General features: G+C 40.3%; 3 protein-coding genes across 4 annotated transcripts; 2 read left to right on the top strand and 1 right to left on the bottom strand.

Annotated features, from left to right (window-relative positions):
- The first annotated feature begins 853 nt into the window (after positions 1-853).
- u2surp (U2 snRNP-associated SURP domain containing) lies at positions 854-9,819 on the top strand. 2 transcript variants are annotated; one of them, XM_070928582.1, is made up of 26 exons: positions 854-928; positions 1,796-1,894; positions 1,990-2,104; positions 2,269-2,393; positions 2,482-2,552; positions 2,719-2,807; positions 2,944-2,979; positions 3,094-3,176; positions 3,411-3,576; positions 3,672-3,883; positions 4,289-4,332; positions 5,988-6,092; positions 6,187-6,253; positions 6,389-6,552; positions 6,688-6,850; positions 6,957-7,036; positions 7,142-7,229; positions 7,346-7,483; positions 7,600-7,789; positions 7,894-7,974; positions 8,117-8,168; positions 8,272-8,419; positions 8,521-8,631; positions 8,717-8,844; positions 8,922-9,131; positions 9,291-9,819. In XM_070928582.1, exons 1-26 carry the CDS (start codon positions 854-856, stop codon positions 9,424-9,426), a joined length of 2,976 nt encoding a protein of 991 aa, XP_070784683.1. In that variant the 3' UTR covers positions 9,427-9,819. The 2 variants fall into 2 exon arrangements, with proteins under 2 accessions (XP_070784683.1, XP_070784684.1); XM_070928583.1 differs by having other exon boundaries at positions 884-928; positions 8,946-9,131.
- A 15-nt stretch (positions 9,820-9,834) lies between these two features.
- On the bottom strand, positions 9,835-26,672 carry acad11 (acyl-CoA dehydrogenase family, member 11). The gene is made up of 20 exons (XM_070928584.1): positions 26,551-26,672; positions 26,317-26,416; positions 25,566-25,691; positions 25,182-25,343; positions 24,912-25,076; positions 24,689-24,830; positions 24,418-24,539; positions 24,103-24,209; positions 23,524-23,635; positions 22,953-23,030; positions 22,405-22,543; positions 22,017-22,124; positions 20,887-20,985; positions 12,530-12,599; positions 11,704-11,789; positions 11,481-11,552; positions 11,087-11,241; positions 10,804-10,920; positions 10,241-10,350; positions 9,835-10,148 (listed from the first exon to the last, which is right to left on the bottom strand). The coding sequence occupies exons 1-20, from the start codon at positions 26,670-26,672 to the stop codon at positions 10,034-10,036; spliced, it is 2,307 nt and encodes a 768-aa protein (XP_070784685.1). The 3' UTR covers positions 9,835-10,033.
- On the top strand, positions 14,527-17,927 carry ackr4b (atypical chemokine receptor 4b). Its single transcript, XM_070928585.1, has 2 exons — positions 14,527-14,591; positions 16,628-17,927. Exon 2 carries the CDS (start codon positions 16,634-16,636, stop codon positions 17,744-17,746), a length of 1,113 nt encoding a protein of 370 aa, XP_070784686.1. The 5' UTR covers positions 14,527-14,591; positions 16,628-16,633; the 3' UTR covers positions 17,747-17,927.
- Positions 26,673-26,769: the final 97 nt, after the last annotated feature.

The following is a 26,769-nucleotide window of genomic DNA, read 5'->3' as shown; positions in this document are numbered from 1 at the left end:
CCCCCCCCCCCAAAAAAAAACCGATTAAAGAAGCCGGGAGGGTGTGAGATCGCGCATTAGTTTCATACGGCACCTGGCCTGAAAAACCTTGAAGGAGGTGGCATGAATAAACTTGACACAAGAAGGCATACATGAATGATTTTGTATTCCGATCAATATGGACCATACACATGTGGCAGAGACTTGAGAAATACTCAAGATCACACAACTCAGTGCCTGCAGTGTGGTAGGCTATATAGGCCTACATATACAGTGTACTGCCAGATGTGGAGTGACAGCTGTGGCCGGTTCTCTGACAGGAATGAACATTTCATGCCAGCTAAAATATCATTAAAATAGGTGTTTGAAATCGCCGTAGGCTGTGGGTTGTCTGAATAATATGCACAGGTAACAGAGATTGACTACTACTATACTTGATGGAGAGAATGAGAGCGATAGAGAGCGAGAGCACCACCTGCTGGACTAAATATGGTATAAGCAACTCCTTAGTGAGTACATATCTCATTATAGCTCAAATATACCTTATTTTTCACTTATCTATATCAATGAAACGACTGAATACAGATAAAGACCTTTTATTAGGCTACCTTTGCAGCTATTCGGTCAATGTGAAGCTACAAATGTTTAGACTCATAATAATAAAATAATTGTAATAGATGTTTGAATTCACCATGTCAAACGAGATTTTTTTTCCTCAAAATTATTGCAATTTTCATACACGGCTCCAGCTGCTGTTTTATTTGCATGTAAACATTGCCATCGAAGAGTTGCAGAGAAAATAAGTTTAGCCATCACTGATTCGGGGATTGACTGTGTCGCCTGAAGTTTCACATTTGGCGCTATCTTCCAATCGATGATCGATTTTATTTTAGTTCCACAAAAGATGGCGGACCGAACGCCTGGTGGCTCTCAAAAAGCTAGCGCTAAGGTGAATATACCGTTTGTAATTGCATTAGCTAGGTGTTATCTGCTGTATTGAAAACAATGTAAATAATAGTATGCCTGAATAACCTTGACCATTTATATATTTGTAGCCTACAAGAGACACGAGTTACTAGTGTGCGCAACGTAGTTAGCTAACTACCGACGCGCTAAAGCTAACCTTTGGCTCTCCGACCACACTGGCTAATTTAGCTAAGATAAGCTAGGCTAACGATTTAGCCACCACAAGCAGGACTATTCGGGGCAGTTGACCCAGAAAGGAATATTATTCGCTCAGCCAACCAGCTGATACAGACATAGTTAGTCTTCAAAACGGAGTTTAGTTGATATATATTTGAATTTAGAAATTGTAAATTCAATATTTAGGAACTCGGGCCTAACAATATTTCAGCCATAGCTCCGTATAACAGTCATTCCCCGCTTAATGCATTCAGTCGGTGGCGTTGCAACAGATACCAGCTTGTTAGGCCTCTGGCTAGTTTTGCTCAGTTGTAGCTACTCCCTGGAGTCCGGCTGCATCTAAGTAGAATATATGCAGTAAATGCAACTTACAGAATGACCCATCAAAGGTTTGGGCAACGATTGCAAACTACGAGTGGACAAAACCCATGTATAGTGTGGTGTGAGTTGCGTGGTGTTACGGTAATGCACCCCCGCTTAACTGAGCTAGCTGTCAACATGATACCTGTCATGCTTTAGCAGTCATCTGACTAATAATAATTGACACTAACGTTACTTGGAGCAGTACTGATCTGTGTGATGGCCTGAATGTATTATATGCACCCACATTTATTACATTGCGTGACTTCGAAATACCTGTTGAAAGCCAACCGTGCTTTGTTTACAACGACAGGCGCTGCTTGAGAGCAAACTGAAGTCTTTCAGCATTGGCAAAATGGCAGTGGCAAAGAGAACCTTGAGCAAGAAGGAACAAGATGAAATAAAGAAAAAAGTAAGTCATGGCTCGCTTTTCAAAAACATTATCTGTGGTAACTGGGTACGCATTTTGTATTTAACCCTTCTCTGCAATTTGTATGTATTTATCAGGAGGATGAGCGGGCAGCAGCAGAGATTTATGAGGAGTTTCTTGCTGCTTTTGAAGGAGGAGGGGAGGGCAAAGTCAAAGCCTTTGTCCGTGGTGGTATTGCAAATGCAACAAAAGGTGCAACATTTCTATTATTTACATTATATGTGTTTCCCAAAGGAATTGTATTATATTATAAGGTGCAATCACAGTTCACAACATCTTCCATCCATGCCTTGGAAAAAGTGATTTGCTATGTATTGTAGTGGAACTCTGAACAAACACGCTGTTTCTCATTTCAGAGGAGGCAGCTTCTGATGAGAAGAAAGGAAAGTTGTACAAGCCCAAGTCACGTTTCGAGACCCAAACAAAAAGCTTCTTACCTTTGGAAACACCACCTCAGTTTTTAGCAATAGACAAAAGACATGTAAGTACTATCACAGGCAACAAGTAGCCTCTCTTGTTACTGCTGTTTTTTTTAGTGTGCTGATAATATTTACACATCTGTATTTCAGTCTTTGAAGAAAACTAATGAAAAGGAAAAGAAGAAGAGCAACTTGGAGCTTTTCAAAGAAGAACTTAAACAGTAAGTTTCAACACATAAATCTGTTACACATTTTAATTGATATGGGTAATGGAAACTAGGAGCGCCCAGCTGTTATGGTGTGGAATGGTGCAATTCTGAAAGTATGACACTAGTAATAATTTGAACATAGGTTTTGCTTAATTATGCTACATTCTGTTTCCTGCAGAATACAGGAGGAAAGGGATGAAAGACACAAGATGAAAGGACGTGTTAGTCGATTTGAACCTCTCTCAGGCACAGACGGAAGACGCTCATGTAAGTGTCCTTAAGCTGCATGATTTCCATGTACTAACTTGGCCTGAAATGGCCCTGTCCTGCACGCCTTACTCCCACCCCCTTTGTCCACTTTTGCCCTGAAACAAAATTTATACTGCTTTTCTGCTTCTTTTAGCGGATGGTTCTTCAAGAAGAAACCGTCCGTCCAGTGGTAATTTTGACTTAATGTAGTGGCCGTGAATATCTCCATCTTGCTACGAAAATATATTGTCCTTTCAGACAGCAGTTGGAAATTCTTTTCTCTTTTCTGTCTCTGCCTCTGCAGTTTTGGATGATTGTGCGCCAGGTTCTCATGACGTTGGAGACCCATCCACTACTAACTTGTATCTCGGAAACATCAATCCACAGGTGAATTTGTATCCAAACATTTGTTGAGAAGAGAGACACTACAGCACGGCTGACATAGCTCTGTAAACACAAGTTAACAGTTGCTTTGCTGTGGGCTGACTAGAAATTCCAAATAAATATATTTATTAATATGCTGCTTATGCCCTTAATTTCAAGTGGTTATGTTGTGCGGCTATTTACCCAATGTCCATTAATGAAGTAATAATTTGTTCCATGTATATCTATGTTTTATAGATGAATGAGGAGATGCTGTGTCAAGAGTTTGGCCGCTATGGCCCACTGGCCAGTGTGAAGATCATGTGGCCGAGGACAGACGAGGAGAGGGCTCGGGAGAGGAACTGTGGCTTTGTGGCTTTCATGAACAGGAGGGATGCTGAGCGAGCACTCAAGAACCTAAATGGTATGAAGCTGTATTTCTTTATATTAAATAAATAAATTACATACTTGTGTTCTTTCAAGTCATTGTAAATATACATTTTTGACTTTCCATTACAGGAAAGATGATAATGAACTTTGAGATGAAATTAGGATGGGGCAAAGGTGTGCCCATTCCACCCCACCCCATCTACATCCCTCCTTCCATGATGGAGCACACACTCCCACCGCCTCCCTCTGGCCTACCCTTCAATGCACAGCCCCGGGAGAGGCTAAAGAACCCCAATGCTCCCCTGCTTCCTCCACCTAAAAACAAGGAGGAGTTTGAGAAGGTAACTCAGCATGTCAGCATAGGATTTTCTCATGGGTTTTGGCAGTGTTTTGTTAATTCAGCTGGTAAGATGTTAGTCTTTATAATGAGCAGTCAGTACAGGTTTTAATCCAAGTTTCTGTAAGTGATAGTTTTTGTCTTGTTGAATTAAACTAGTTTTGCACTGTATATCAAAGTGTGGGTATAATGAATTGTTAGCGTGTGGAAAATGCTCAGTGTTACAGAGAGGTGTTTATGGTTAATGAATACAGTGTCAGGGGTGTTTGGCCTTTAGTAAAACTGACAGCAGTAAAGGAAAGTTGTTGTCTATTTGCACTTTTTAAATGCATTTTTTATATTTTTCACCTGTTGCCTTTTAACAATACTCACATTCTATGTTTATTATCTGATGTGACTTCATATACAGACTCTGTCGCAAGCCATAGTCAAAGTGGTTATCCCAACAGAAAGGTACATGTTTTTCTTTTTTTAAATTGGTGTACAAACTTAGAAAAAACATCCCATAATGAAGCTAAAAGTTTGATCAGTTGATCACTGCATGCTACAGGGGGCTGGTCAGTATGGGTGAGCAATGGTTGAGGCTATTGTACAATGTCATCATATTAGTAGATTGAATAATACTCACTGAAAGGTTCTCTTTCACACTCCACCATTACTCATGTTTCCTTTAAATATCTAGCAAAAACATCATTATAGTGCTTATTTAATGTGCCGTTTAGAGCCAAACATCATGATTTTAGTCCATCATAGTTTCACTCCATGCGTCAACATTTAATTGTGTTGTTTTTCAACTTTAGTGACATGTTACTCTGCCACATATATAGTTTGCTGATTCTAGATCTGTAGTTGTGAAATCCTGCTCTCTGGCCATTGCTCACTTAGACAGTCTACCCCCTTGGCCTCTGTCACTCTATCGGGCGCTCAGTAAATCTGGCTCCTGCCAACAAATCCAAACCTGCCAGTATTAGTCTATATATGACCTTTGACATTGGCCTTGGTGAGCAGCACAAGTTGAACTGTCTGCAGCAGCGAGGGACCTGAAAAGCCTCATGGGATGGATTGGGAAAGTATACTGAATTTTACCCCGCCATTGGTACGATCGGCTCCAATACAAGTAAATGTGATCTGTGTTGTCAAATGAAAGACATCCTTTGTCTTGTTGGCCACTTTAGGCTAATTGTATGCAGCCTGCACCATGTATCTCACCCAAATTGTCACAAAAGAACTGATGTGAGAAGTGATCCCATTTGCACTGTATTCAGTCATTACCAACTCCACCAGTAGATGACATGTTTAGCCTATTTAGGCCAACAATCCTATACTGCTTTGGTTCTTCCTCACTTCATATTAGTCAGATGAGTGGGAATTGAAAGGCACTGTACTGACAGACTTTTCAGTTAATACAGTGTCTTGTCAATGTCTCGCTTCTACTTTAAGTTCTTCAGCTTCACTTTTGTGAAATTTGAATCTAGGAAGATTTCAAAGAAAGGGTCCAGGCAGTGCAATATACTTAAAGCCTGTTGCACCGTAGCTTTAAAGAACACAGGCATGAACTTGTAACAATTTATGCACAATTTAAAAAAAATTCTACCGTTACCTGAATTGTTAATTTTTTTTGAATGATTTCTTAATTAATATGAATGTTTTACTGTAACACCATCATTTTTAAGTTTTGATTTTTGGCAGCATTTGTGCATTGATGTTATACATAGGCTCAGAGGCATCGTCATAGTTACATTTAATTCATGCCTGGTCATGTGACACTCTTTAACAGTTGCCTGTCTATTAAGATATGTCTTTCATAGTAAATTAGTATTCAATTGATATTATTGTTTTGCTGAGTCATGTTAGTGACATCTTCTGCCAAGTACATTATAGCAGTGTTTATGATGGCAGTGCAGTACTCTGTTACAACCTACTATACATGACAGCTGCAGTTCTGCCCTGAAACATTTATTTTGTAAAACATGCATCATGTCTGTCTAGAGACAATTGTTCGGAGTGTCAACCGCCATGCATAAATTAAATTAACAGACAGCCTTTTTGTAGTGGTAAAGGGTCCGGCCAGTCTGAATCCGTTTGCTTTAACTGTGTTTTTCTTGTAGGAATTTGCTCTCTCTCATCCACCGAATGATCGAGTTTGTGGTGCGTGAAGGCCCAATGTTTGAAGCCATGATCATGAACAGAGAAATCAACAATCCCATGTACAGGTTGGTGCAACTTCATTTCGGTAGTTTTTGCAAAGTTATTTCGGTAGTTTTTGCAAAGTTATGATGCATATGCTTGTTTATTTTTTTCTTTCAGGTTTCTATTTGAGAACCAGAGTCCAGCACATGTATACTACCGGTGGAAGCTCTACACCATACTACAGGTTTGATTTCTTTGTTTAAAAATGGCTCGAGTACAAAATCAGCTCTAAATTTCAGTGTCCATCCCGAAAAGCATAATGTTCTGGGATCATAGTCCAGCAGGTTTTGATATTATATGTAAATTATTACTTGCTCAGGGTGAAGCACCAGTCAAATGGAAAACGGAGGACTTTAGAATGTTTAAGAATGGCTCTTTGTGGCGTCCGCCTCCTCTTAATCCATACCTCCATGGTCCTTATGATGATGGTGAAGAAGAGGAGGAAGAGGAGGATGCTGGCAAGAAAGGCTGCTTGAAAGAAGAGTAAGACCATTTCCTCATGCATTTTTGCATAGATTCAGTTAAAATGTAGCCATAAACTTTATCATGTCATGATTCATCAACCTGGTGAACCTGCAGTTTGATCGATTCACACTTAATTGCCTTTCATCTCTGCAGAGAGAGGGACAAACTAGAGGAGATGCTGCGTGGTTTGACTCCCAGGAGGGGCGACGTAGCAGAAGCCATGTTGTTTTGTCTCAGCCACGCAGAGGCAGCTGAAGAGATTGTGGAGTGTGTCACAGAGTCTCTCTCCATCCTCAAGACTCCTCTTCCCAAGAAGGCAAGATTATAACGCTGTTAGAAAAAGGACCAGTAACATCCTTGCATGTCCTATTCTGTGGTAGAAAATTAAAAAATCAATTCATATTTTCTCTTTTGTATTTCAGATTGCACGGTTATATCTAGTTTCTGATGTGCTGTACAACTCTTCTGCCAAAGTAACCAATGCGTCTTACTACAGAAAATAGTAAGTTCTCTTACTCCACTATATTACACAGCTCTGTTTAATTTCAATTTAAGTCACTACTTCTGTTTCAAATTCACATTAATGCTCTTACACTCTTCTCAACAGTTTTGAGGCAAAGCTCTGCCAGATTTTCTCAGACCTCAATGCAACATACAAAGCGATTCAGGGCCACCTTCAGAGTGAGAACTTTAAGGTACCAAATGTCCAAATCCTGCTGAGTAAACTAAACACTGAATAATTTACACAAGCAGTTTTTCACCGACATTATGTCACTCAACCACACATGGCTTGTTTTCCTCTTTGTGGCAGCAACGAGTAATGTCATGTTTCCGGGCATGGGAAGACTGGGCTGTCTACCCAGACCCCTTCCTTATCAAGCTGCAGAACATCTTCTTGGGTCTAGTTAATCTCTCTGTAGAGAAGGAACCCCCTGCTGTCATTGTGGAGGTAAATTAACCATTGTAATATCCTAAAAATGTTCTTATATTAACTTTGCTTTCACAGCCTATTCCAGTAGTTATTAAAGTCCTAACTTTAATTTTTTTGTGCTGTCTTTGTCCCAGGCTGAGCCAACAGAGGACATTGATGGGGCTCCAATAGGGGAGTATGTAGATGGCACTCCACTGGAGGATGTGGATGGGGTGCCGATTGACGCAGGGCCCATTGATGGGGCTCCTATTGATGGAGCCCCGCTGGACGACCTCGATGGTGTTCCTATCAAGCCCATGGAAGAAGACATAGATGGAATACCTTGTGAGTGGTGCAGAGACTAACAGAGGATGTTGGTAATGATGATCTTAGTCCCAATGTTCTTGTACAATGACTCAACTTCTTTTGATTTTCCTGGGATTTAACAGTGGATCCGTCCAAGGAGGCAACCTTCAAGGTAGCACCCTCGAAATGGGAAGCAGTGGACGAGGCAGAATTAGAAGCTCAAGGTGAGACCTTTTTTAAGTGGCATCAAATTACTAAGTTTTAATATATGAAAAGGTTTGACTTCAGCACATAAATTATTGTTGCCTCCAGTTCTGTTGTATGCATTCTTAGTTACAGTTCTGCTGTCTTTTGTTTGCTCCTTAGCAGTGACAACTTCAAAATGGGAGATATTTGAGCAGCCCGAAGAAACAAAAAAGTGAGTTTTATGTGTGTTATCTTTTGAGGATAATGGTGTGTTCTGTTCTGCAAATACATCGGTACACCCGTAACATTTTCAAAAACTATTTCCAACTCTGAAGGGATGAAGACGACAGTGATGATGATGACAGGAGCCCTCGCTCAGAAGATAATCAAAGCTACTCCAACCCCATCAGAGATGACTCGGATATTAAGGCCAAGATTTCTGAAATGAATGAGGAGAAACGCACCAAGCTCAGAGAGATAGAGGTACTTTACAACTATCACAAACCCCCGTACTACATATACCAGCATATCATATTTGTGGTGTTTTGTATGCAAGTGATGCAACTGTTGTATTGTTCACCCAGGTTAAGGTCATGAAGTTCCAGGATGAGTTGGAGTCTGGGAAGAGGCCAAAGAAGCCCGGGCAGAGTATTCAGGAGCAGGTGGAGCACTACAGGGACAAACTACTACAAAAGGTATTGAGTTAGGCTCTGCAGATTTTACTTTAGACTACATCAAATACAGGAAAATGGGGTTACTCAATGTGTTCCTTTACTCTAGGAAAAAGAAAAGGAGAAACTTGAACGGGAGAAAGAGAGGGAGAAGAAAGAGAAGGAGAAAGCTGAAGCCCGGTTGAAAGACTTGAAGAAGGAAAAAGAGAAGGACGACACACCAACTAGAAAAGACAGGTGAGAGAACCAGTTGGCCAGTAAAGGTGTAGGTCTAGTACTTGGGGGTGGGATTTGCTGAATTTCCTATCTGAAAGATATTTGTCTCCTTTGGTTGATAGGAAGCGGCGTCACAGTGGGTCACCCAGCCCAACGCGAACTAGCAGCAGACGAGGCCGCTCATCCTCACCCCGTTCAGAGCGGTCAGAAAGATCAGAACGCTCCGACCGCTCATACTCTAAAGACACATCTTCTCGCACTTCCCATAAAGACTCCCCACGATCCAGTAACAAAAAGTCCTCCAAGAGGTAAGATTATCTGTCCAGTCCTTCTCCTAATGTTCTCACTAGAGCCAGGTTTTGGTTAATCCCACATTTTATCTCACAGTGACCAGTTTATTAATTGTAGTGGGGTTTGGAGAGTTTAAACATTTAGACGTAATTTAATTGTCATGTTTTCCCCACTAGATCTCCCTCACCTCGCACACCCAAACGATCCAGGAGGTCGCGCTCCAGGACACCCAAGAAATCCGCTAAGAAGTCCCGCTCCAAATCAAGGTCACCACACCGGTCTCACAAAAAATCAAAGAAGAGCAAACACTGACACGTCTTTTCCTTCAACCTCCAAACCAGCCTATTCTCCTCCCTCCCCATTCTTCCCTTTTCTGCACCGTGTTGTATAAAAGATTGAATGACTGATTCGGCAGCTGAAGATCTCAAATGCCCAAATGTTGATGTATAGACAATGAAGAGTGGAGGGTGTTGCATGGGTTGCCATCTGGTGTATCAAATGGATGGGGCCATTGCTGTTTTATATTGTACAAAAAAAATAATGTGCTTGTGTTTTTGATTCCCCCATGACCTCCCAATGGAATTCATCCATGTGGTAGACCACACCCGTACAGAGTGTGATGACAATAGTCATATTCATGCTGTCATTTTCTGTTTTTGTAGTTCACATTAAAAAGAATTCCTAATAAACAAGTGTCATTTTTAACTCAAACGTCATGTGGACATTCAGACACCTTTAATGGAATGACTTTAACTGAAACGGGTTGCAGTAAAATGTATACAATTAATTATAAATCAGTCATTTATGTACATTTACAGTGTATTTTGTTAGCAAAACTACTTGGAATTTCACAAAAAGCAGGGGTTTAAGGCAAACTGCATTATATTGAAGCTGCTGTGCCCATGTGATGTCCATTACTTCACAGTTTGGACTGTGCTTTCCTTAGTTGATCCCTCAGTTCCAGATGAGCAATGGACGAGAGGTGCACCTCATCTGGCCCATCAGCAATGCGTAGAGTCCGCACATATGAATACCTGAGGAAGAATGGTAATATTGGCATCAGGAGGGAGATGAATTTAATGCTTGTTCTCTTTTGTGGAAAGAAAAAAAAAAAAAGGAAACTTACATCTGTGCTAGCGGCACGTCTCCAGACACACCTGCTCCTCCATACACCTGTATAGCACAGTCCACTACCTTACAGGCCATCCTGGCAGCTGCTACTTTGATCATAGCAATCTAGAAACAAAAGAGATCTTATTCAAAGACAGACTCCATCCCAAATCCAAACTACATAGGAATTCTGAGCAGGTTACTGTATGTACTTAGTGGAAAAGTGACAAAATAAGATATACTCAAAATAGTCAGCATACTAAAAAAACTCCCATGGTACCAAATGTCCAAATTATTCTCCCATGATGCAATGCACAAAGAAAAAGAGCTGCTCACTGCTTTAAACTTTGGAGCAAACATTTACTGTGTCATTAAGCTTAATTAGCAGTTATGGTATTTTCTGTAGGTATAAATTGGTCTACAAACTGCAAAAACAGTATATTTTAAAAGGTTAGTATGTAGTATATACTTTTAATATTTTAATTACTATATAATACACACGACTATACAATAAGTACATAGTATGGAATCGAGACACAGCATGTTACTATGTCCAAAACAGACTATTGATGGTTTTACCTGTTTGCGAGCAGCCCTACTGCCCAGTGTATCCAGGGCACCAGCAGCATGTAGCGTCAGCAGCCGGGCCTGTTCAATCATGAGACGGCACTCTGCTATCCAGTGAGCAACAACTTCCTACACACACAACATAGACAACAGAGTAAGGAGAGCATATTTACTCAAGCTGTATCTACAAATGTGTCCACTAGGTGTCAACAGCAGGCAAGAGCTCAACACATGCTACAGTGCCACAGTCCTGAAATCAAAGTTGGAGGAATCTCTTGGGTCAATGTTCACTTACATGTTGATACAGTTTCTTTCCAAATGTGTGCCTGGAGGCAGCCCGCTGGCAGAGCAGCTCCAGTGCCAACTCTGCCAGACCAACAGCCCTCATACAGTGGTGCAGCCTGCCGGGCCCCAGGCGACCCTGAGCAATCTCAAATCCCCGGCCCTCTCCTGGAAACAAATACATAGTGGGACATAACAGAAAGAGATACCAGGAAGGAGGGAAATCTGGCCTAGTGACCTCATACACATTATTGCCAAGCCAGTATCACTTTATTGTACAAACACAATAAAAGGAATGATAAGGAATAATATATTTCTACAGCTTTATTGGTGTAGCATGCTTCTTAAGAAGACCTAACGCGAGTAAATAAATGAAAACAGGAACACACAGCAATACAGTGTCTTACCCAGAATAATGTTGGAGGCAGGCACACGCACATTTTCAAAGTGCACTTCAAAGTGGCCACCGTGGATGGCATCTGAGCACAGGAAAAAGGAAAAAAACAAAAGGTTTAGTCATTTGGTCAGGAAAGCTCATTCGTCATGGTTGCATGCGAAAAGGAAATGAATATTGTGAAAAGACAATAATATCAACAGCACGTGAATATACAGCGACAGCCATGATCCTACCATCCTGTCCAAACACAGTGAGCGGTCTGACGAGCTTTACACCTGCTGTGCCCATGGGGACGAGGATCATACTGTGTTGGCCATGCCTAAGAAACAAGTTCATAACCAAAGCTTTAAAAGAAATGTTAAGTCTATAATTCCACAATAACCATTTTGACTAGGTTTTACAAGCTGCTCTAAATACTGACATTTTAAAGCGCCTATTGCTCGTGAGAATCTGCAGTCCTGATTTATTTTACTCTTTCTTTGCCAACAAGGTTGGGTGTGTGTGCCTTATTACACTGCTGACAAAACAAGGAGAAAGTGTATTACATATCTTGGGTGTGGTTGTTTCTACAGTTTTCTTTTTCATGAACATCTGAAATGGTTGTAACTGATGAACGTTAGACGAAGATTTGTGCCAATTACAGTGCCAGCCTCAAGATATAACTGACAACAAGATTCTATTTATACATTTTTTTCTGCCATGTGATCCAAATCTCTGGCAGAAAGACGAGGCAGAGGTGTTAAAATGCAAGTGCATGCTGGGAAGTAAACCCTGTCCCCTAACCAAAGTCCATCTCCATTATAATAGTGGCACAGAGGAAGGTTAACAGGAAAAATAGCCTCTCAAGTACAGTGCAAAGGTACACTGACGACCACAGAAGCATTTAAATATAAAACAATTGATATAAAACCAGAAGAAAAACTTAACTGGTAGAATATTGTGGTTAAAAACATGACATCAGAAGCCTGAACTCTTGTGCAAATACACAATTTTTGTTTTCATACTCCCACTAACCAGAAGAGGAAACAACATTCTTCACCACAGAACTGTTCTACTGACCTGCTGCTAGCATCCTGAGAACTGCTTCTGCACATCACAATGGCCACTTTGCATCGGGGGTTGCCAGCACCTGCGGGGGGGTACAGTCAGAAAAGCTGTGGTTCATTTGTATTCCTGCTTTGTTGCCATCTGGCAGTATAACAAACAATGGGACATGCAACTTTTCTAGTCAAAGTCTGACTCTGTCCTTCACCATTCCACAACCCGAATCTGGTCGGAAACGATGTGCGTCGCCAACTGGGAAGTAACAAATGTGGATGCAGCTAATGACGGAGTAATGGCTGGAGAACGGCCAGCTGAGACAGCCACAGGTTGATTTACATTTCCTGAGCTGGTTTCATATTGAGTACAAACAGCCCAGTTTGTCATGAAGCAGATCTTGTTTGTTTGAGGAAAAACTGAAAAGTCTTTGCCAGATAAAAACGTAAATACTGTACAAAGCACCCACGAGAGGGCAACTGAACGTCATACAGATCATTTTTTACAAGATATCATACAAACTAGACGAAGTGGAAATGAAGTGATGATGTGAAATGTTTGATAACCAGATGGCTAACATGCAGAATGATAATGACAAAATGCAGAATACATTGGAATTTCCCTGGTTGGGAATAAACTTTCAGGAAAACACTCTCCCATGTGGCCTTGGATCCCTAAGGCACAGACAGGGTGGTGAACGGTCTGCCTTCCTGTTTATATTTCTGTCCAAGTGGCAAAACTGTACCCTAAGGACAGGACATATGGACACCAGACAGCAACAGACGGAACATCAATAGTCTGTGAATATTCACAGTATGAGAATCACAGCATAAGTACACTTAAACAAACACAATCTGACGCACTGTTAGTGTTTATATTCCTTCTCTGATTGCAGAAATTTAAACAAACTTAAGTTATTATTATGCTTGCAGTGTAACAAGGCACAAAAAAATATATCACCAGACCCCACCCAAAAAACCACATCAAGGAAAGCCTGTTTGGCTCGGGGCAGCTTGGGTTTTCCTGTGAACACTTACATAAGTCCCATGGTCCATGATACAAGGTGAGCCCTGCTGTCATGCAAAAGCCATGCCCATACATGTCCCATCACCGCTGGAATGAAAACAAACCTTCCCAGCCCAGTAATCTGTCCTCCAGAGAATGTGACATCCAGACATTTTTGTTGTTGATTTTTTTTTTTAAAAACTTAAAAGTCACTGTGACACACTGTACTTCAAAAACAAATGCCTTTTTTCTTTGCAAAAACTGTCTGACTTGAAATTTATTTGTGGAGGCATGCCTTATTTCCAAATTCTTTGTTGATTTTTATTGAATTTGTTTATATACAGATGCATTAAACCACAGATAAAAACAAACAGAATGAGAGACAGAGATTAAAATAAAATAAGGAAATGCTGTTCATAAGAAAAACCTCAGGAAACCAAAACACTGAAGTGCCATTCATACATTTCAAGATAAAAGTATCTAAAGCAGAACGGTTTAGTCCACTGAAGTTTTGCTAATGTGAGTGAGGTTGGTAAAACAATGTGACCAACACACTATAACCGATAATGGCTGCATTCCAGAAAACCACAATAAACAATAGGCCTTGTAAATGTCGTTGATCCTTATGAGATGTTATTCTATATCCTCCTTTTATCCCTTCTTTTCTTGCACACACACATAAACAAAGGGCAGCCACCAATGCACTCCCTGCATGACATCAGGAGTGAGAGATTAAGTTCACAACTTATCTGGAAGTGAAATCAGCTTTTATTTGTACAGTTCTTTGCACAGTACAGTGTACAAAGACAGTGAGGGCTTAAGGATTTTTTTATTTATCTGTTTATACTGCAACACAACATGCTCTTAAAGACACACACACACACGTGCATGGAGAGCTACGTGGTGTAGAGAGGAGCTCCTAGAGTGTCGGCAGTGAGGGAGGGGGGCGGGCTGAGGCAAAGAGATCAGTCACTTCAGCCCCGTGCTGCATACAACTTTTCTCCTCAGGATACAAACCAACTGTTTGCGTGTGACTAAAAAAAACCGTTTCAAATCCCACTAAAGGAACAGACACAAGGTAAGAAAATCTTTTCCACTTTAATCAATATTTTGTGACTTTTTCCATCAACTACAAAACAAGTCAAACTGTCACAAGAAGAATGTAAAAAATCTTGGAATGTGCTTTTCTTACATTTTCTTTACCGTATTATGAGCTGAAAGAGTTGTATTGTAAATGGAGTACTGTTTGGACCTTGTGTTTTTTGATGTAATGCTATTTTATATGTTTGTATGGTTAATTTGAAGTCAATAAACTATATTTTACATTTACTCACACCATGATATATATTGAAGTATTGTGCCTTGTTTTTCTGATAGTCAGAGATTCACTTAGACTAACAGTCAAAGTCCTGCTGGTTGTATTTTATGACATTATAGCCATAGTGAGGTAATGATAACAAGCTAAACTTAGGCTGTTGCGTTTGCCTGTTTGACTCCATCTCCTCAGTTTTTTCCTTTTCTCACGGGGTCATATGACTTAAGTGTATTATCATTATGAGTACTGTTAGTGTAGTTTATACCACAGTTGTCAGGATAAACAGGACCTTTGTCTCTTTTTAATTTAAATGTGCAATGTGTGATCTAAATGTAAATGAAAAGGTCATCACACAACCAAAATAAAAAAACACTCCTGAACTGACTGATTTTCAATACATAGAATAACACCAAACAGTGACATTTGAAATTATGCAAGTTTTCTGATGCTGTTTGTTTACATCAGTAATGTTTGTACAAACAGCAGTAAAACTTTTCCTCACTATGTTTAACTATTTAATTATATATCCAAATATACCTGTCATTTGGTTTTTATTTAGATTTTTATTTCTCTATTTAGCTTGAGAAGACCAAATAACCTAAACAAGCACATTAAAAACATAAAACCTTACATCAACCTATCATGCTACCATTACACATGAAGCACAGCTGTTGATACCACTGGAATACTTCACATATTTCTAAATGTTCCAATGAACATCTGTTTCAGTAACTACTGCTCCTCCCATATGGGAGATAATGACTCATTATATAACAAACCTGGACACTTTTCATAGAACGACTGTCATTTTAGCAGCGAGTGTGATTTGCCAAAATGATCCCGAGATGCAAAATATTCCATGCATAATATTCTGGACCTCAGCCAGGGATTATATCATCCGTCACGTAACGCGTTCTGCTGTTTCCTGAATTCCACTTGTTAGTGAATTGAATAAAGTACGAAGTATGATATTAATGTGAACAATGTGAGATGCGCACTTCCAACTCAGTTTCTCTGTTTGTCTGTGTTGAACCAGCACATACCATATACAGTAAAAGCAACATCCTGGGTTTGAATCTGGCAAGAGACCTTGCTTGCACTTGCGTGCCATCCTCATCTACTCTCCACATATTTCCTGTCATTCTTGACTTTGACTGTCTCCTTCAGGCAAATAACTTTAATTATTAAAAGAAAGATAAGAGAATGAAAGTGTACATGTGGATGAATATGTTCACAGATCAGATAAGGTTTTACAAGCTGTGAATACACTGTCCTACATAAAATATAGTAGATGTTATTAGTTTGCAGTGCAGCTTACACTGTTGTGCATTTGGGGAAATTTGACACATTTATGAACACCGACCTGTTTCCTTATTGTTGATTAATAATCAGAGAGATAAACCAAAAACTGCCATTTCCTAAAGTCTGTAGATCACTGAGTATCCAACAGAATACAAACTAACTGAATTCAATAGGGTAATTATTTGCTCTGCGAGTCTCTTGTCCACTTTTTGTTCTCAGAGTGGTGTTCACTGGGGTTATTCAAGCCCTTACACTGTTCAGACAGACAGAGCTTAAGCCATTAGGGAAACCATGCAGGAGAGATTCCTTTGATGCAAAATACAGAAAGAGCTCCCTCAACAGCCCATGATTTACAAATGCACTCTTTTTGTTCTGTTAAATAACACATATCCCATATAACACAACATGTGCAATTAAAAAGGGCAAACTGACATTTTCCTCCATCTAAATACAAAACAAATGCTTCCCTAAATTATATATGTATTTTTTCTCTACAGCAAAAAATGGAAGACTTCTATTATCATGACGATGAGGACTCCAGCTTAAATGACAGTTACGATTACAATTACGAACACTCTGTTTGTGACAAGGAGGCAGTGCGCTCTTTTGCTGGTGTCTTCCTCCCGGTCATCTATGCCCTGGCTCTGGTGGTGGGCCTGGCTGGGAATGCCCTGGTAGTGGTGGTCTACACATCAAAGGTGCGACTAAGAACCCTGACGGATGTGTGCATCCTCAACCTCGCCATTTCAGACCTGCTGCTTCTCTTTACCCTGCCTTTCTGGGCGGCTGATGCCATTCATGGCTGGATGTTGGGTTCGGCAGCCTGCAAGCTCACCTCCTTCCTCTACAGTACCAACTTCAACTGTGGCATGCTCCTGTTGGCGTGTATTAGTGTGGATCGCTACCGTGCTATATCCCAAAATCCAACAGGCAGGACTGGGACAGGTCCCCGGGTAAGGATACAGTGGCTCCTGGTGTGTGTGGTGTTGTGGGCTGTAGCCAGCTTCCTTGGCCTTCCTGAACTTATCTTCTCCACAGTGAAGCACTCCCATCTCAGGATGGCCTGTACAGCAGTCTACCCACCCAGCATGGCCCGGCCTGCAAAGGCTGCCTTGGAGCTGCTGGAGGTGACCCTTAGATTCTTGCTCCCTTTCTTGGTCATGGTGGTGTGCTACTGTTGGATAGGACGGGTGCTGAGCCAGGCAGCTGGGGTCCAAAGAGACCGGAAGTGGCGTGCCCTGCGGGTCCTGCTGGCTGTGGTGGCTGTATTCCTGCTCACCCAGCTGCCCTACAACGTGGTCAAGCTGTGCCGAGCAATGGACATCATCTACATCCTCGTGACAGACTGCGACATCAGCAAGGGCCTGGATCGTGCTCTCCAAGTGACAGAGAGCCTGGCGCTGACCCACGCCTGCATTAACCCTGTCCTCTATGCCTTCATCGGATCCTCGTTCAGGGGACACGTCCTCAAGGCTGTCAAGCACCTTGGACAGCGACTTGGGAGACACCCGAGATACGTCAACGAGGCGCCGGCAGTGGAGATTCCACTCAACACATGCACTCAAACGCAATCCCAGTCTGCTTCAGACCAAGACACCAGCACCTTTACAATTTAAGACTCAAAACATGTATTTATCTGTAAGCACCTATGCAAAATTGTATGTGCATGTATATATATATTTACACATCTTCACTTTCATGAAAGATAAACATGAATTACCATTGATTCTTAGCGTAATAAATATATACATAAATAGTGACTTTATATGCACTAGCTAAGCAAAGTATTTTGTATAAAATGAGTTTTGTTAAATAAAAGAACAAAGATTTTCAGCAAAACTTATCTACAAACATCTGTTGCAATTAAATGCAGCTGAAACTCAAGATGCTCTGAGTACTTCTCGCGACAAATTTAATTCAACCTTACAGTCTGCACTGCCTTCTCATTTTATTACATTCTGTGGCATTGGCTTGGGCTGACTGCACAGTGGGTGACCCATTGAGTAGAAAAACATTTGGCAAACAAATAATGAACAGCAATCAAACCGGGAAACATGAAAGCGGCATGTTCCTTGGAGGAGCGTTAAGGGTAACTGGCGTTTTTATCCACTCATCTTTTTTTATTTCAATATCAGCTTGAAAGAGCAAATGGTTTGCAGTGCAATCCATAAATCTATGCGATGAAATGCTCTCTCCAGACTACTAAATGGTCTTTTCCCCTTTTGAAATTACTCAATGCCATCATATAACATTATGCTCAAGCTAACCCTAATACAGTCACCATATCAAATCTGGGCTCAGAGCGTTGGACGGCCACATTCCAACAGTGATTTCTTCAAGCTGGTTTACAGAGAGGGGTCAGCTTAAATTCCACCACAAAAAGCCAATAAAGCTTTTTAAAGATAAAACATTTCCTTTTTTTACCATTCTTTCTATCTACAATACCTGTTAGTCATCCTCTTTTCACTGTAATGGTTTACAGCTTTGATGTGTGGGAGCTGGACTCAAACTGAAACACAAACTAGGCGTGTCGCACAAGAGAGACAAAGGTTTAGGCCACAGTTTCAAAAGTCTCCAAGCAGAGAAATAACCGCGCCAGTTGCATGTCACAAGTTTTCATTCCTGTCTACTGTTAAATTCTGCCTTCATGATCTGCATTTCATTTAAATTCATTATGATTTTCTTAAACAGTAAATGATCAAGTAATTATTGGCAGGCATTACATGTCAAGATTATTAACTATAACACCAAATAATATGATTGTTTTATTCAACATCTTAACTTGGCCTTAAAGAAACCAACATATAATGACTTGTATGATGATTCTATTCCACTAGTAATGTTAAACATGTGTACATCGTCTGTGCTTGTGTGAGTGTGTATGCAAATACAAACGCTTATAGCTTAAAGACTGCAGGTCTGGGAATAATTTTAGTACATTATCATGCCCGTGGGACAGTCTTATATGGCTTCCACACCACAGAGCTGCCCTGGGAACATCTATAGACCCTCCCTACTACTCGACCTTAGAGAAAAGGGAAAACTACATCACTCTGTAGTGCATGTGGATTAAAGGCAACATTTTTCATCTAAGTGGATAAGCCCATATTTCCAGTAAGTTTAATTTACAGTGGATTATTCTATTAAAAGTAGCAGTCATTCAAAAAGCTACTACAACCTAATGTGGGAACTGCTGTGTAATTATTGTAGTGAAATACAGCATAAAAACCACAGATGAGAAGTCTTTACTTTCTGTCCTCTATGGGAAAAGATACTGTATGAAAATAAACAAATGCACAACATGTCCCCAAGAGCCCTGGACAGCATTTTAGGAAACACCCGTAATGTTAGTAAGGAGCTGGCTGTGAACACTGCATTTGATACTTGAGATAGAATGAGATACCGCAGCAAAACATCCTTTAACATGATTTCAATTAACACAACATAAATCAAAATCACATTGAGTGTCTGGATATTATGACTCACTGCAGAGGCACAAATGCATCCAATTTCCATGCTTGCATAATATGGTCTGTCATAAAAGCAGCCACAGGTCACGGTTAAGTAAGAAAATGACCATCAACACATCATCATTCTTTCCTAACAGAGCGAGATATTTATACTGGTAGAGGACACTCTCACAACCCCAGAAGATTTTTTTCTAAGGATGGAAATTTCACTTCCAAGGAAAAGAGAAACGTTAAGAAAAGAGTCTAACTGTAGACCTATGTGACAGACATGGACCGAAGCACTTCATAAAGACAATCATTTGAAAGTGGAAATTCTGCTCATTTTTGCACTTTAAGCACTTTAAGTTTTCAACGACAAAAAGGAATTCCATGCAGATTCGAAAAAAATGCAAAAACAACAGGCCACTGTTTTCCTTCAAGACCTCAGACCTCATCTGTGTCTGAGGAAACATGTGGAACATCTTTCAGTTCAGAGTGATTAAGGAGGTGCACAATAAAAATCTAAAAACACTAATATGACTTTTCAGATATTTCAACAACTATTGACAACTGTCAATTAAACCCTAAATACTTAAAGGCTTAATTTCACGATGTTGGTGACTTAATTTGTAGAGTACTTCTCTATGTCAAATTATGTTGTTTAGTAATTTAACAAGATAATATGAACTAACGGGTCAAAGCACATGAGCCGTCGTAATGTCCAGAAAATTAACACATACAATGTGAGCATACAGTCAATTCAGTGGAGCATCAACAAAGAGATGCTTTTTGTCACCTTGAATTATTTACAATGACTAATCAATTAGGGTTAAAATGTCAATTGATGAAAACACGCTGACTTTGTTGTGGTTTGAATCTGTGACCTGGCAAACCAAGGCCACCAAATATTTTGGGGATGAAATGGATCCAGGATTTTTTCAAGGTCATTAAAAAGCTGTTTATGTTATATAATGCTTATTGTATGAGTCAACTGGGCGTTTCTGCTGTCCGTATGTTAGCAGTTTGGGTAAGCATGTATCTTTGTTACAGCAACATCTTGATTACATATAAAAGCATCTCTTTCTGAGAAAAGCTCTTGAGTACATAAGTTTACTCTTATAAAAACACACTTTGGTTTAAGAGGACTTGCCTCTTGTCATGATTTAAAGCAAGTTGAACCAGGCAGACATAAAACAACTCCTTGTTGTTTATTGAGCGTTAAGCTCTTTAATGGAGTTTTCCGTACTCAATGGAGCAGAAAACTATTTTTTTTCTTATATAACTAATAGAAACAAAAATGGACATACCACTGCTCCACCATTTCTTGCCGTTTATGACGTAGTTGTCGTCATCCCTGCGAAGAGTGCACTCCATGTTGGTTGCATCACTGGAGGCCACATCGGGCTCTGGGGAAGGGACCACAGGTCAGCTTAAAACTCACAACATAAACATTTTACACCAAATAAAAAGATAATAAGCAATGAGACTTGTACTCTTAACACGTTTCACATCTCCAGTCCCCTGCCTTTGCTTTACGTTCTATTGTTTCCAAAATTCCTGCTGAAACCACAGGCAGAGTGGTTCAAATGAATAGTGCACTCACACCCTTTTCATGCTTCAACTGTACAGCAGATGACTCTTAAGTCAGAAGTAGCAATTTATAAGCACAAGATGGGGGTTCCTGTTGCTCAGCGTCCAGTGTAAACAAATCCACCTAACTGGTGACAAAAAACATCCCCAGAACACAACTAATCACCATCTGTGTATACGAAAAACCATGGGGAGGTTCACACCCACTATAATCACCTCTGGCACCAGCATGACGCTGTTTCCAGGCAGTGTGGAAAGCAATGGGGGAGAAAACAGGGAGAAATTACTCATAGTGAGCTAGTGTTTGCTGTGCATGAAGAATTTCCAAACAAGTCTTTTACAGTTTCAGTAGCAGTCATGCCGTGTTTAACCTGGCTCATTTAAGACCACGCCACAACAAATATTTCGAGGCAGTACTTTATAACTACGCAGGACTCCCTCAATTCTACACATAGTAAATTATTATTTTTTAGAACTTAATTTCTATTCTCAATAAGATCACATTATCCATTACAGTTTTGTATACTGACATAATAACATGGGAATAAGTAAAACATAAGTAAATAATGACTCAGTAAAATAAGAAAAAAGAAATAACCCCACAAAGATACTAGAATTGGATTCATAACAATTAAAACAACTATAGTTCCATATATCTATCCTCTAGGGGTTAGAAGGATAGGTGAGTTGGGGTTTTCACGACATAATTTCACTTCTTAATACATCCCTCTCTCTTGAGAATATGGTATGGTATTTTCTTTGTTTAGCCTTTCGCAAACCACAGTTTAGACATGAAGCATATTTGAAAGTCTGTAAGTGATGCAGGAGGACACAGTCATGGAAATACCTGTCATACAGAAGCACGAGCGGATCTCTCCTCTGAGCAGAGGCTCCAGCCATTTTCTCTTCTGCTCTTCACTGCCAAACATATGGAGCACCTCCATATTTCCTGTGTCTGTGGAGACACACAATGTCCTCCATTTTATTATTTATTATGAGCTAAATTAGGAAAATAATATGCTCTTTTTAACTTGTCTGACAAACAAATAACTTAAAAGGCCAGTTTGGGGGATTCTTATGTTTTAAACCCAGTGAATAAAATCAAACATGCATGGTTGTTATGACAAAATGATAAAATATGCTGAACATGTGCAAGGTCATGTTGTAAGTATAGTCATGTGACTGACAAAATGGACCCATAATATTGTCCATGGACATCTTGTAGGATGTTTTACCAGGAGCCTGGCAGTTGAAGACTTCAGGGGCAAAGAGGCAGTGTCCAGTTTCCTCTGCAATGTAGGCATAGTCCAACTGACTGAGACCACTGACTGCAGGCAGGAACAGGTTCCAGAGCCCTGCCTCCCTGGCTTTCACCTGGATACACAAATACACACATTACTATACAGAGTGTACATGCGTGTGCAAACTGAATGTTTATTTCAAAGCAGATGCTAGTGATGACAAGCAGAGCTCAAGGCGTTGGAGAGGACCAGCACAGACACAGATAACTGTAATTTTCTGTTTAATTTAAACTCTTAATGATGGATTGCAGTGTGTGGGAGGTGCACTGTTTAGACAAGATTTAAATAAACTTGGCCCTTCAATCTGCTGGATTGATTTTGGAATACCACCTCATCCATTTTTTCTTATTTGATTTACTGCACTGTTATATTTTGTTTACATACATTGCATCATGTATGTTATTAGTATTATATTGATAGTGGACAGAAATGTGGCCACCAAATTAAACAAAAGGTAAAAAAAAAAAAAAAAAAAGATATACCTTTAGATCTTCAATTATTTGGGGGGTGTGCCACCTCTGTGGAGACTGAGCGTGTTTGGAGTAGTACTCTGCAACTTCCTGCAGAATAACACATTTTTTTACACAGTATAGTCAATATTAATCCATTTCTATTTGACTCTACTCTCACTTCTGCACTCACTTCATAAGCGGGAACGTACCATTAAAATCTTTTATTAAGAACTACTTCTCCTACTTTACCATGTGTTAATGTACACAAGAAACACATTTGTTGTTACATTTGTCATCTGACAAAAAAATACATCACTCGGCCCAATGCTTTAACAAATAAAACCAAACAAGATTTACAATGCCACCTCGAACACTGCTGAACTGCATTAAGACTGCAATGAGGCCCAGCTAACGGTGATGATTCTGCGTGCAATATAATTTGCGTAATCAATACACTCCTTGTTCTCTCGCTCGAATGAATTAGTCCTGATTGCATGAATGAATTGGTGGTGAGCTCTGTCAAGTCCTTTCATGTGTAAGTTAAAAAGTCCATCTGGACAAACAAATCTCTCTTCTGTTCTTCCCAGCTCTTGGCACTGACCTCCTGAGCAGGAAGCACATATTGTCTCATGAAGTCTTTGACCTGCTGGAGAACAGCCTGACCTTTAGCTGTCTGGAGGAACAGACCGTCTTCTGTAGGACGTACGACAGAGCTGGCAAGAAACACATCTCACACGTTAAAAAGCAAACAGGGAATCTCAGAAGCTGGGAAGCTGGAAGCTGGATGTCAAATTCCAACTGTTGCTGGCTTAAGTTTAGTCAGCCGGTGGAACCAATCTGTTTTCTGGCCTACAATAACACTGAATTTAGACAATATTCTATTGATAACAGAATGTTTGGACTGTCTAATGCTGATTATATTATATTATATTATGTTATGTTAAATTTATACATTACTGCATATTACTAAACAGTCTATGACTTTCATTCACTTCTATCAACCGCAGTGTGTCTGTGACAACTTACAGATAAAATTACAACAGCAAAGTAGATATCAGTCAGATAGCCACTGACACATCTAGCATCTTTTAAAAGTAATTGTTGAGTCACTGTATTGATCAATAATCCATGCAAAAACATCCACAGACACGTAACTCTAGTAGCCATAACTGCAACCAACCTCTGTGCAAGCTGCAAGGCAACCTTAGCTAAGGGCTCCACACACTGGCCAAACTGAGATGCATTGGAGGCACTGGCATTACCTAGCAGGTGGCGTGCAAAGATCCCCTGATAGATAAAAAAGCAGAATAAAGGAGAGTGATAAATATCAGATTAAAATCTACCCAGGCCCATCTGGGTCCCTCTGCAATTTCACCTGCTTTGTGCACTTTAACTGCAATATATCTGTAAGCACTTTCTTAGCACATGTATATCTTAAAAAAACACAAATAGGGGTACAATTGCAGTGGAACTTTGTATATAAATAGATACAAACCTGGGCAATTCCTGCCATTTTAAAGACAGATAGGGCCAGATAGAAATTCAATTGTGGCAAAGCCGATAGGACCCCCCGGCACCTGCAGTAAATGGAGATCAGGTCACCTACAGTTGGGATACCTGCTCATTGGTTGGAGAGAGAAGGAGACAGAAAAATGACTGTAACAGATACTGTGTCTACACACGTGTGTTTAAACAGTATGTCCATCTATTTGAGCAATTTTCTATACTTGTTATGCTGTCCTGGGTTGTTATTTGTTTATCATTACCTTCTATTCCTTTTAAGCTTCCCATTGTGCTGACAACATTAAGGTTTGCAGGCCAGTAGTGAGGCATGAGGAAGTAGGCCAGGTCTGCCAAGGGCTGCCCAGTGGTAGACAGCTCCCAGTCCAACACTGCTATCACACGTGCCTAATGACATCCAACACACTTTATAAAACATTACAGCCACGTGAAGCAGATCGGTAAGAATAACTGTTCATGAAGTTGTACCTCTGTCGGATGGAAGATCAAGTTGTCCAATCGGAAATCTCCGTGGACAAGCGTGACCTCGTTATCATTGGCTGGCAGATTATTCATCAGCCAATCAGACAGTTCATTCATGGCTGGAATGTCTCTGTGGGCTGCTGCGGTGTACTGCTTCGTCCAGGTGGACACCTTAAAGATGGAAAGCCACTTTTGAATGTCACAACTCTAACTCCTTTTTCCAAAGAAGATGTATACACGTTATTTTGATTTATTGAGTACAATGTGTTGTCTCACTTGTCTCTTGCAGTAGCCTGATCCTTTTCCATACCCTTCTATGTTCAGTGATGCTAGGTCCAGTGAGTGTAGCTTTGCCAACACTTCCATTGCAGCCACATATAGAGCTGTTCTCTCAGCTGCACTCACTCCAGGGAGACGAAGATCCCTGAATATACGTCCCTGCTCAACAGGGATGGTTAAACATGACTATCTTTTCATCTCATGATAGGTGACATTATATGATAGTAAAGTACATATTTAGAAACCTGGGTATCAATTGGGTATGTCAAGTTAGCATGTGGCAGCAAGCAAACACAGGTGAGTCCAAATGTCTTCTTTTATCATTAGAATATAGAGCAAAGGTCAAGCAAGACAGCAATAAATATATTGCCACAAACTTACCCTCACATGCTGCATCAAGTAAAACTCTGTTCCAATGACTTCAGCATCAGTGCAGTGCAAGAGAGGCTCGGGTACAGGGAAGCCAGCAGAGAACAGCGCCTTCTGCACCCGATACTCCCTGTCCACCTATAAACAACGTCACAAACATCCACCACTCTATACTGAAACATCACCCATACAGTAAGCCTTAAGATATTATCCTAACACACAGGTCCCATAGTTCCCTAATAATTTCCTACACAGATACCCATATATAACTGTAAATCCATATGAAGGTTCTTGGAAAGGACTATGTAATTTTGTATTAATTTTAATTTAAAAAAGCCGACAGTATTCAGTTGGTACACTTTCTATTAATTAGTTCCAAATGATTGCTGGCTTAACCTAAAGAGTGTCTAAAACAGGTCAGCTGAACATGCACAAATTTGAAATTTCAAGCATACACTTAGAATAACGTTTTCAATAAATAATAATATTTTCTTGGGTTTCAATGGATCAGTTTTATCAGCCATTAAGATTTTAGCAGTTTCATACATTTCTGTCAAATGTGGCTTTCAGACACACACATGGATATATTTGTGCCATTGTCTGTTTAACTTGATAGTTATGGACAAATGTATGAATACCTCAGCCAAACCAAATAAAATTTCTCCCCGTTGGAGAAGTGACGCGGCTATACACAACAGTGCTGCAAACAAATGCTTGTGCTTAAAGTTTCATTGACCAAAGTTATCCATTTGTCAAACCTTACCTTGTGAGCCCCTGGCAGCAGCTCACCTGGGGGTTTCTTCCTGAGCACATAGCTGTTTGAGGGGGTTTGGATTAGGAAGGTTGGGTTTGACTGACCAGCACTGAAAAGACAACAAGAAGCTGTTGGCGTGTTATCAGTTAGCTAAACATGATTTGCACAATATTAGCTTTCACTCGCTCGCTTAACGTTGCTGAGAAATTGTGAAACAAACCAGCTCTGTCTATCTTAACCTACCTGTACTGTCTGACAGCGAGCGTGTCATTGTTTGACACCCGTGACTTGACAGACAGATAACTTTGAAGTCTGCCAACACTGAATTTATGTTGCTGTCGTACAGGAGCTGTCAACTCTTCCATGTCTCCGTTAACGAGTGGGTTAATAATTTCCAGGTGCATTGTTGAGCTAACTTTACCAGTGTTGATAGTCGGACCGTTTACGGGTGCACACACAACG

The sequence above is a fragment of the Enoplosus armatus genome, chromosome 21, assembly GCF_043641665.1.
Source record: "Enoplosus armatus isolate fEnoArm2 chromosome 21, fEnoArm2.hap1, whole genome shotgun sequence".
Lineage (NCBI taxonomy): Eukaryota > Metazoa > Chordata > Actinopteri > Centrarchiformes > Enoplosidae > Enoplosus > Enoplosus armatus.
Note: the sequence above shows the minus strand (reverse complement) of the source record. Positions and strands in the feature narration are given on the sequence as shown.

Bases quoted from the DNA above. Each gene is read 5' to 3' on its own strand.
- u2surp (XM_070928582.1), top strand. From the start codon at position 854: ATGATCGATTTTATTTTAGTTCCACAAAAGATGGCGGACCGAACGCCT. The intron at 2,394-2,481 runs GTAAGTACTATC...TCTGTATTTCAG, and splicing joins TAGCAATAGACAAAAGACAT to TCTTTGAAGAAAACTAATGA. The intron at 7,790-7,893 runs GTGAGTGGTGCA...GGGATTTAACAG, and splicing joins AGACATAGATGGAATACCTT to TGGATCCGTCCAAGGAGGCA.
- acad11 (XM_070928584.1), bottom strand. From the start codon at position 26,672: ATGGAAGAGTTGACAGCTCCTGTACGACAGCAACATAAATTCAGTGTT. The intron at 26,417-26,550 runs GTAGGTTAAGAT...TTGTCTTTTCAG, and splicing joins CTCGCTGTCAGACAGTACAG to TGCTGGTCAGTCAAACCCAA. The intron at 12,600-20,886 runs GTATGTCCATTT...ACCCCCCCGCAG, and splicing joins CAAGAAATGGTGGAGCAGTG to GTGCTGGCAACCCCCGATGC.
- ackr4b (XM_070928585.1), top strand. From the start codon at position 16,634: ATGGAAGACTTCTATTATCATGACGATGAGGACTCCAGCTTAAATGAC.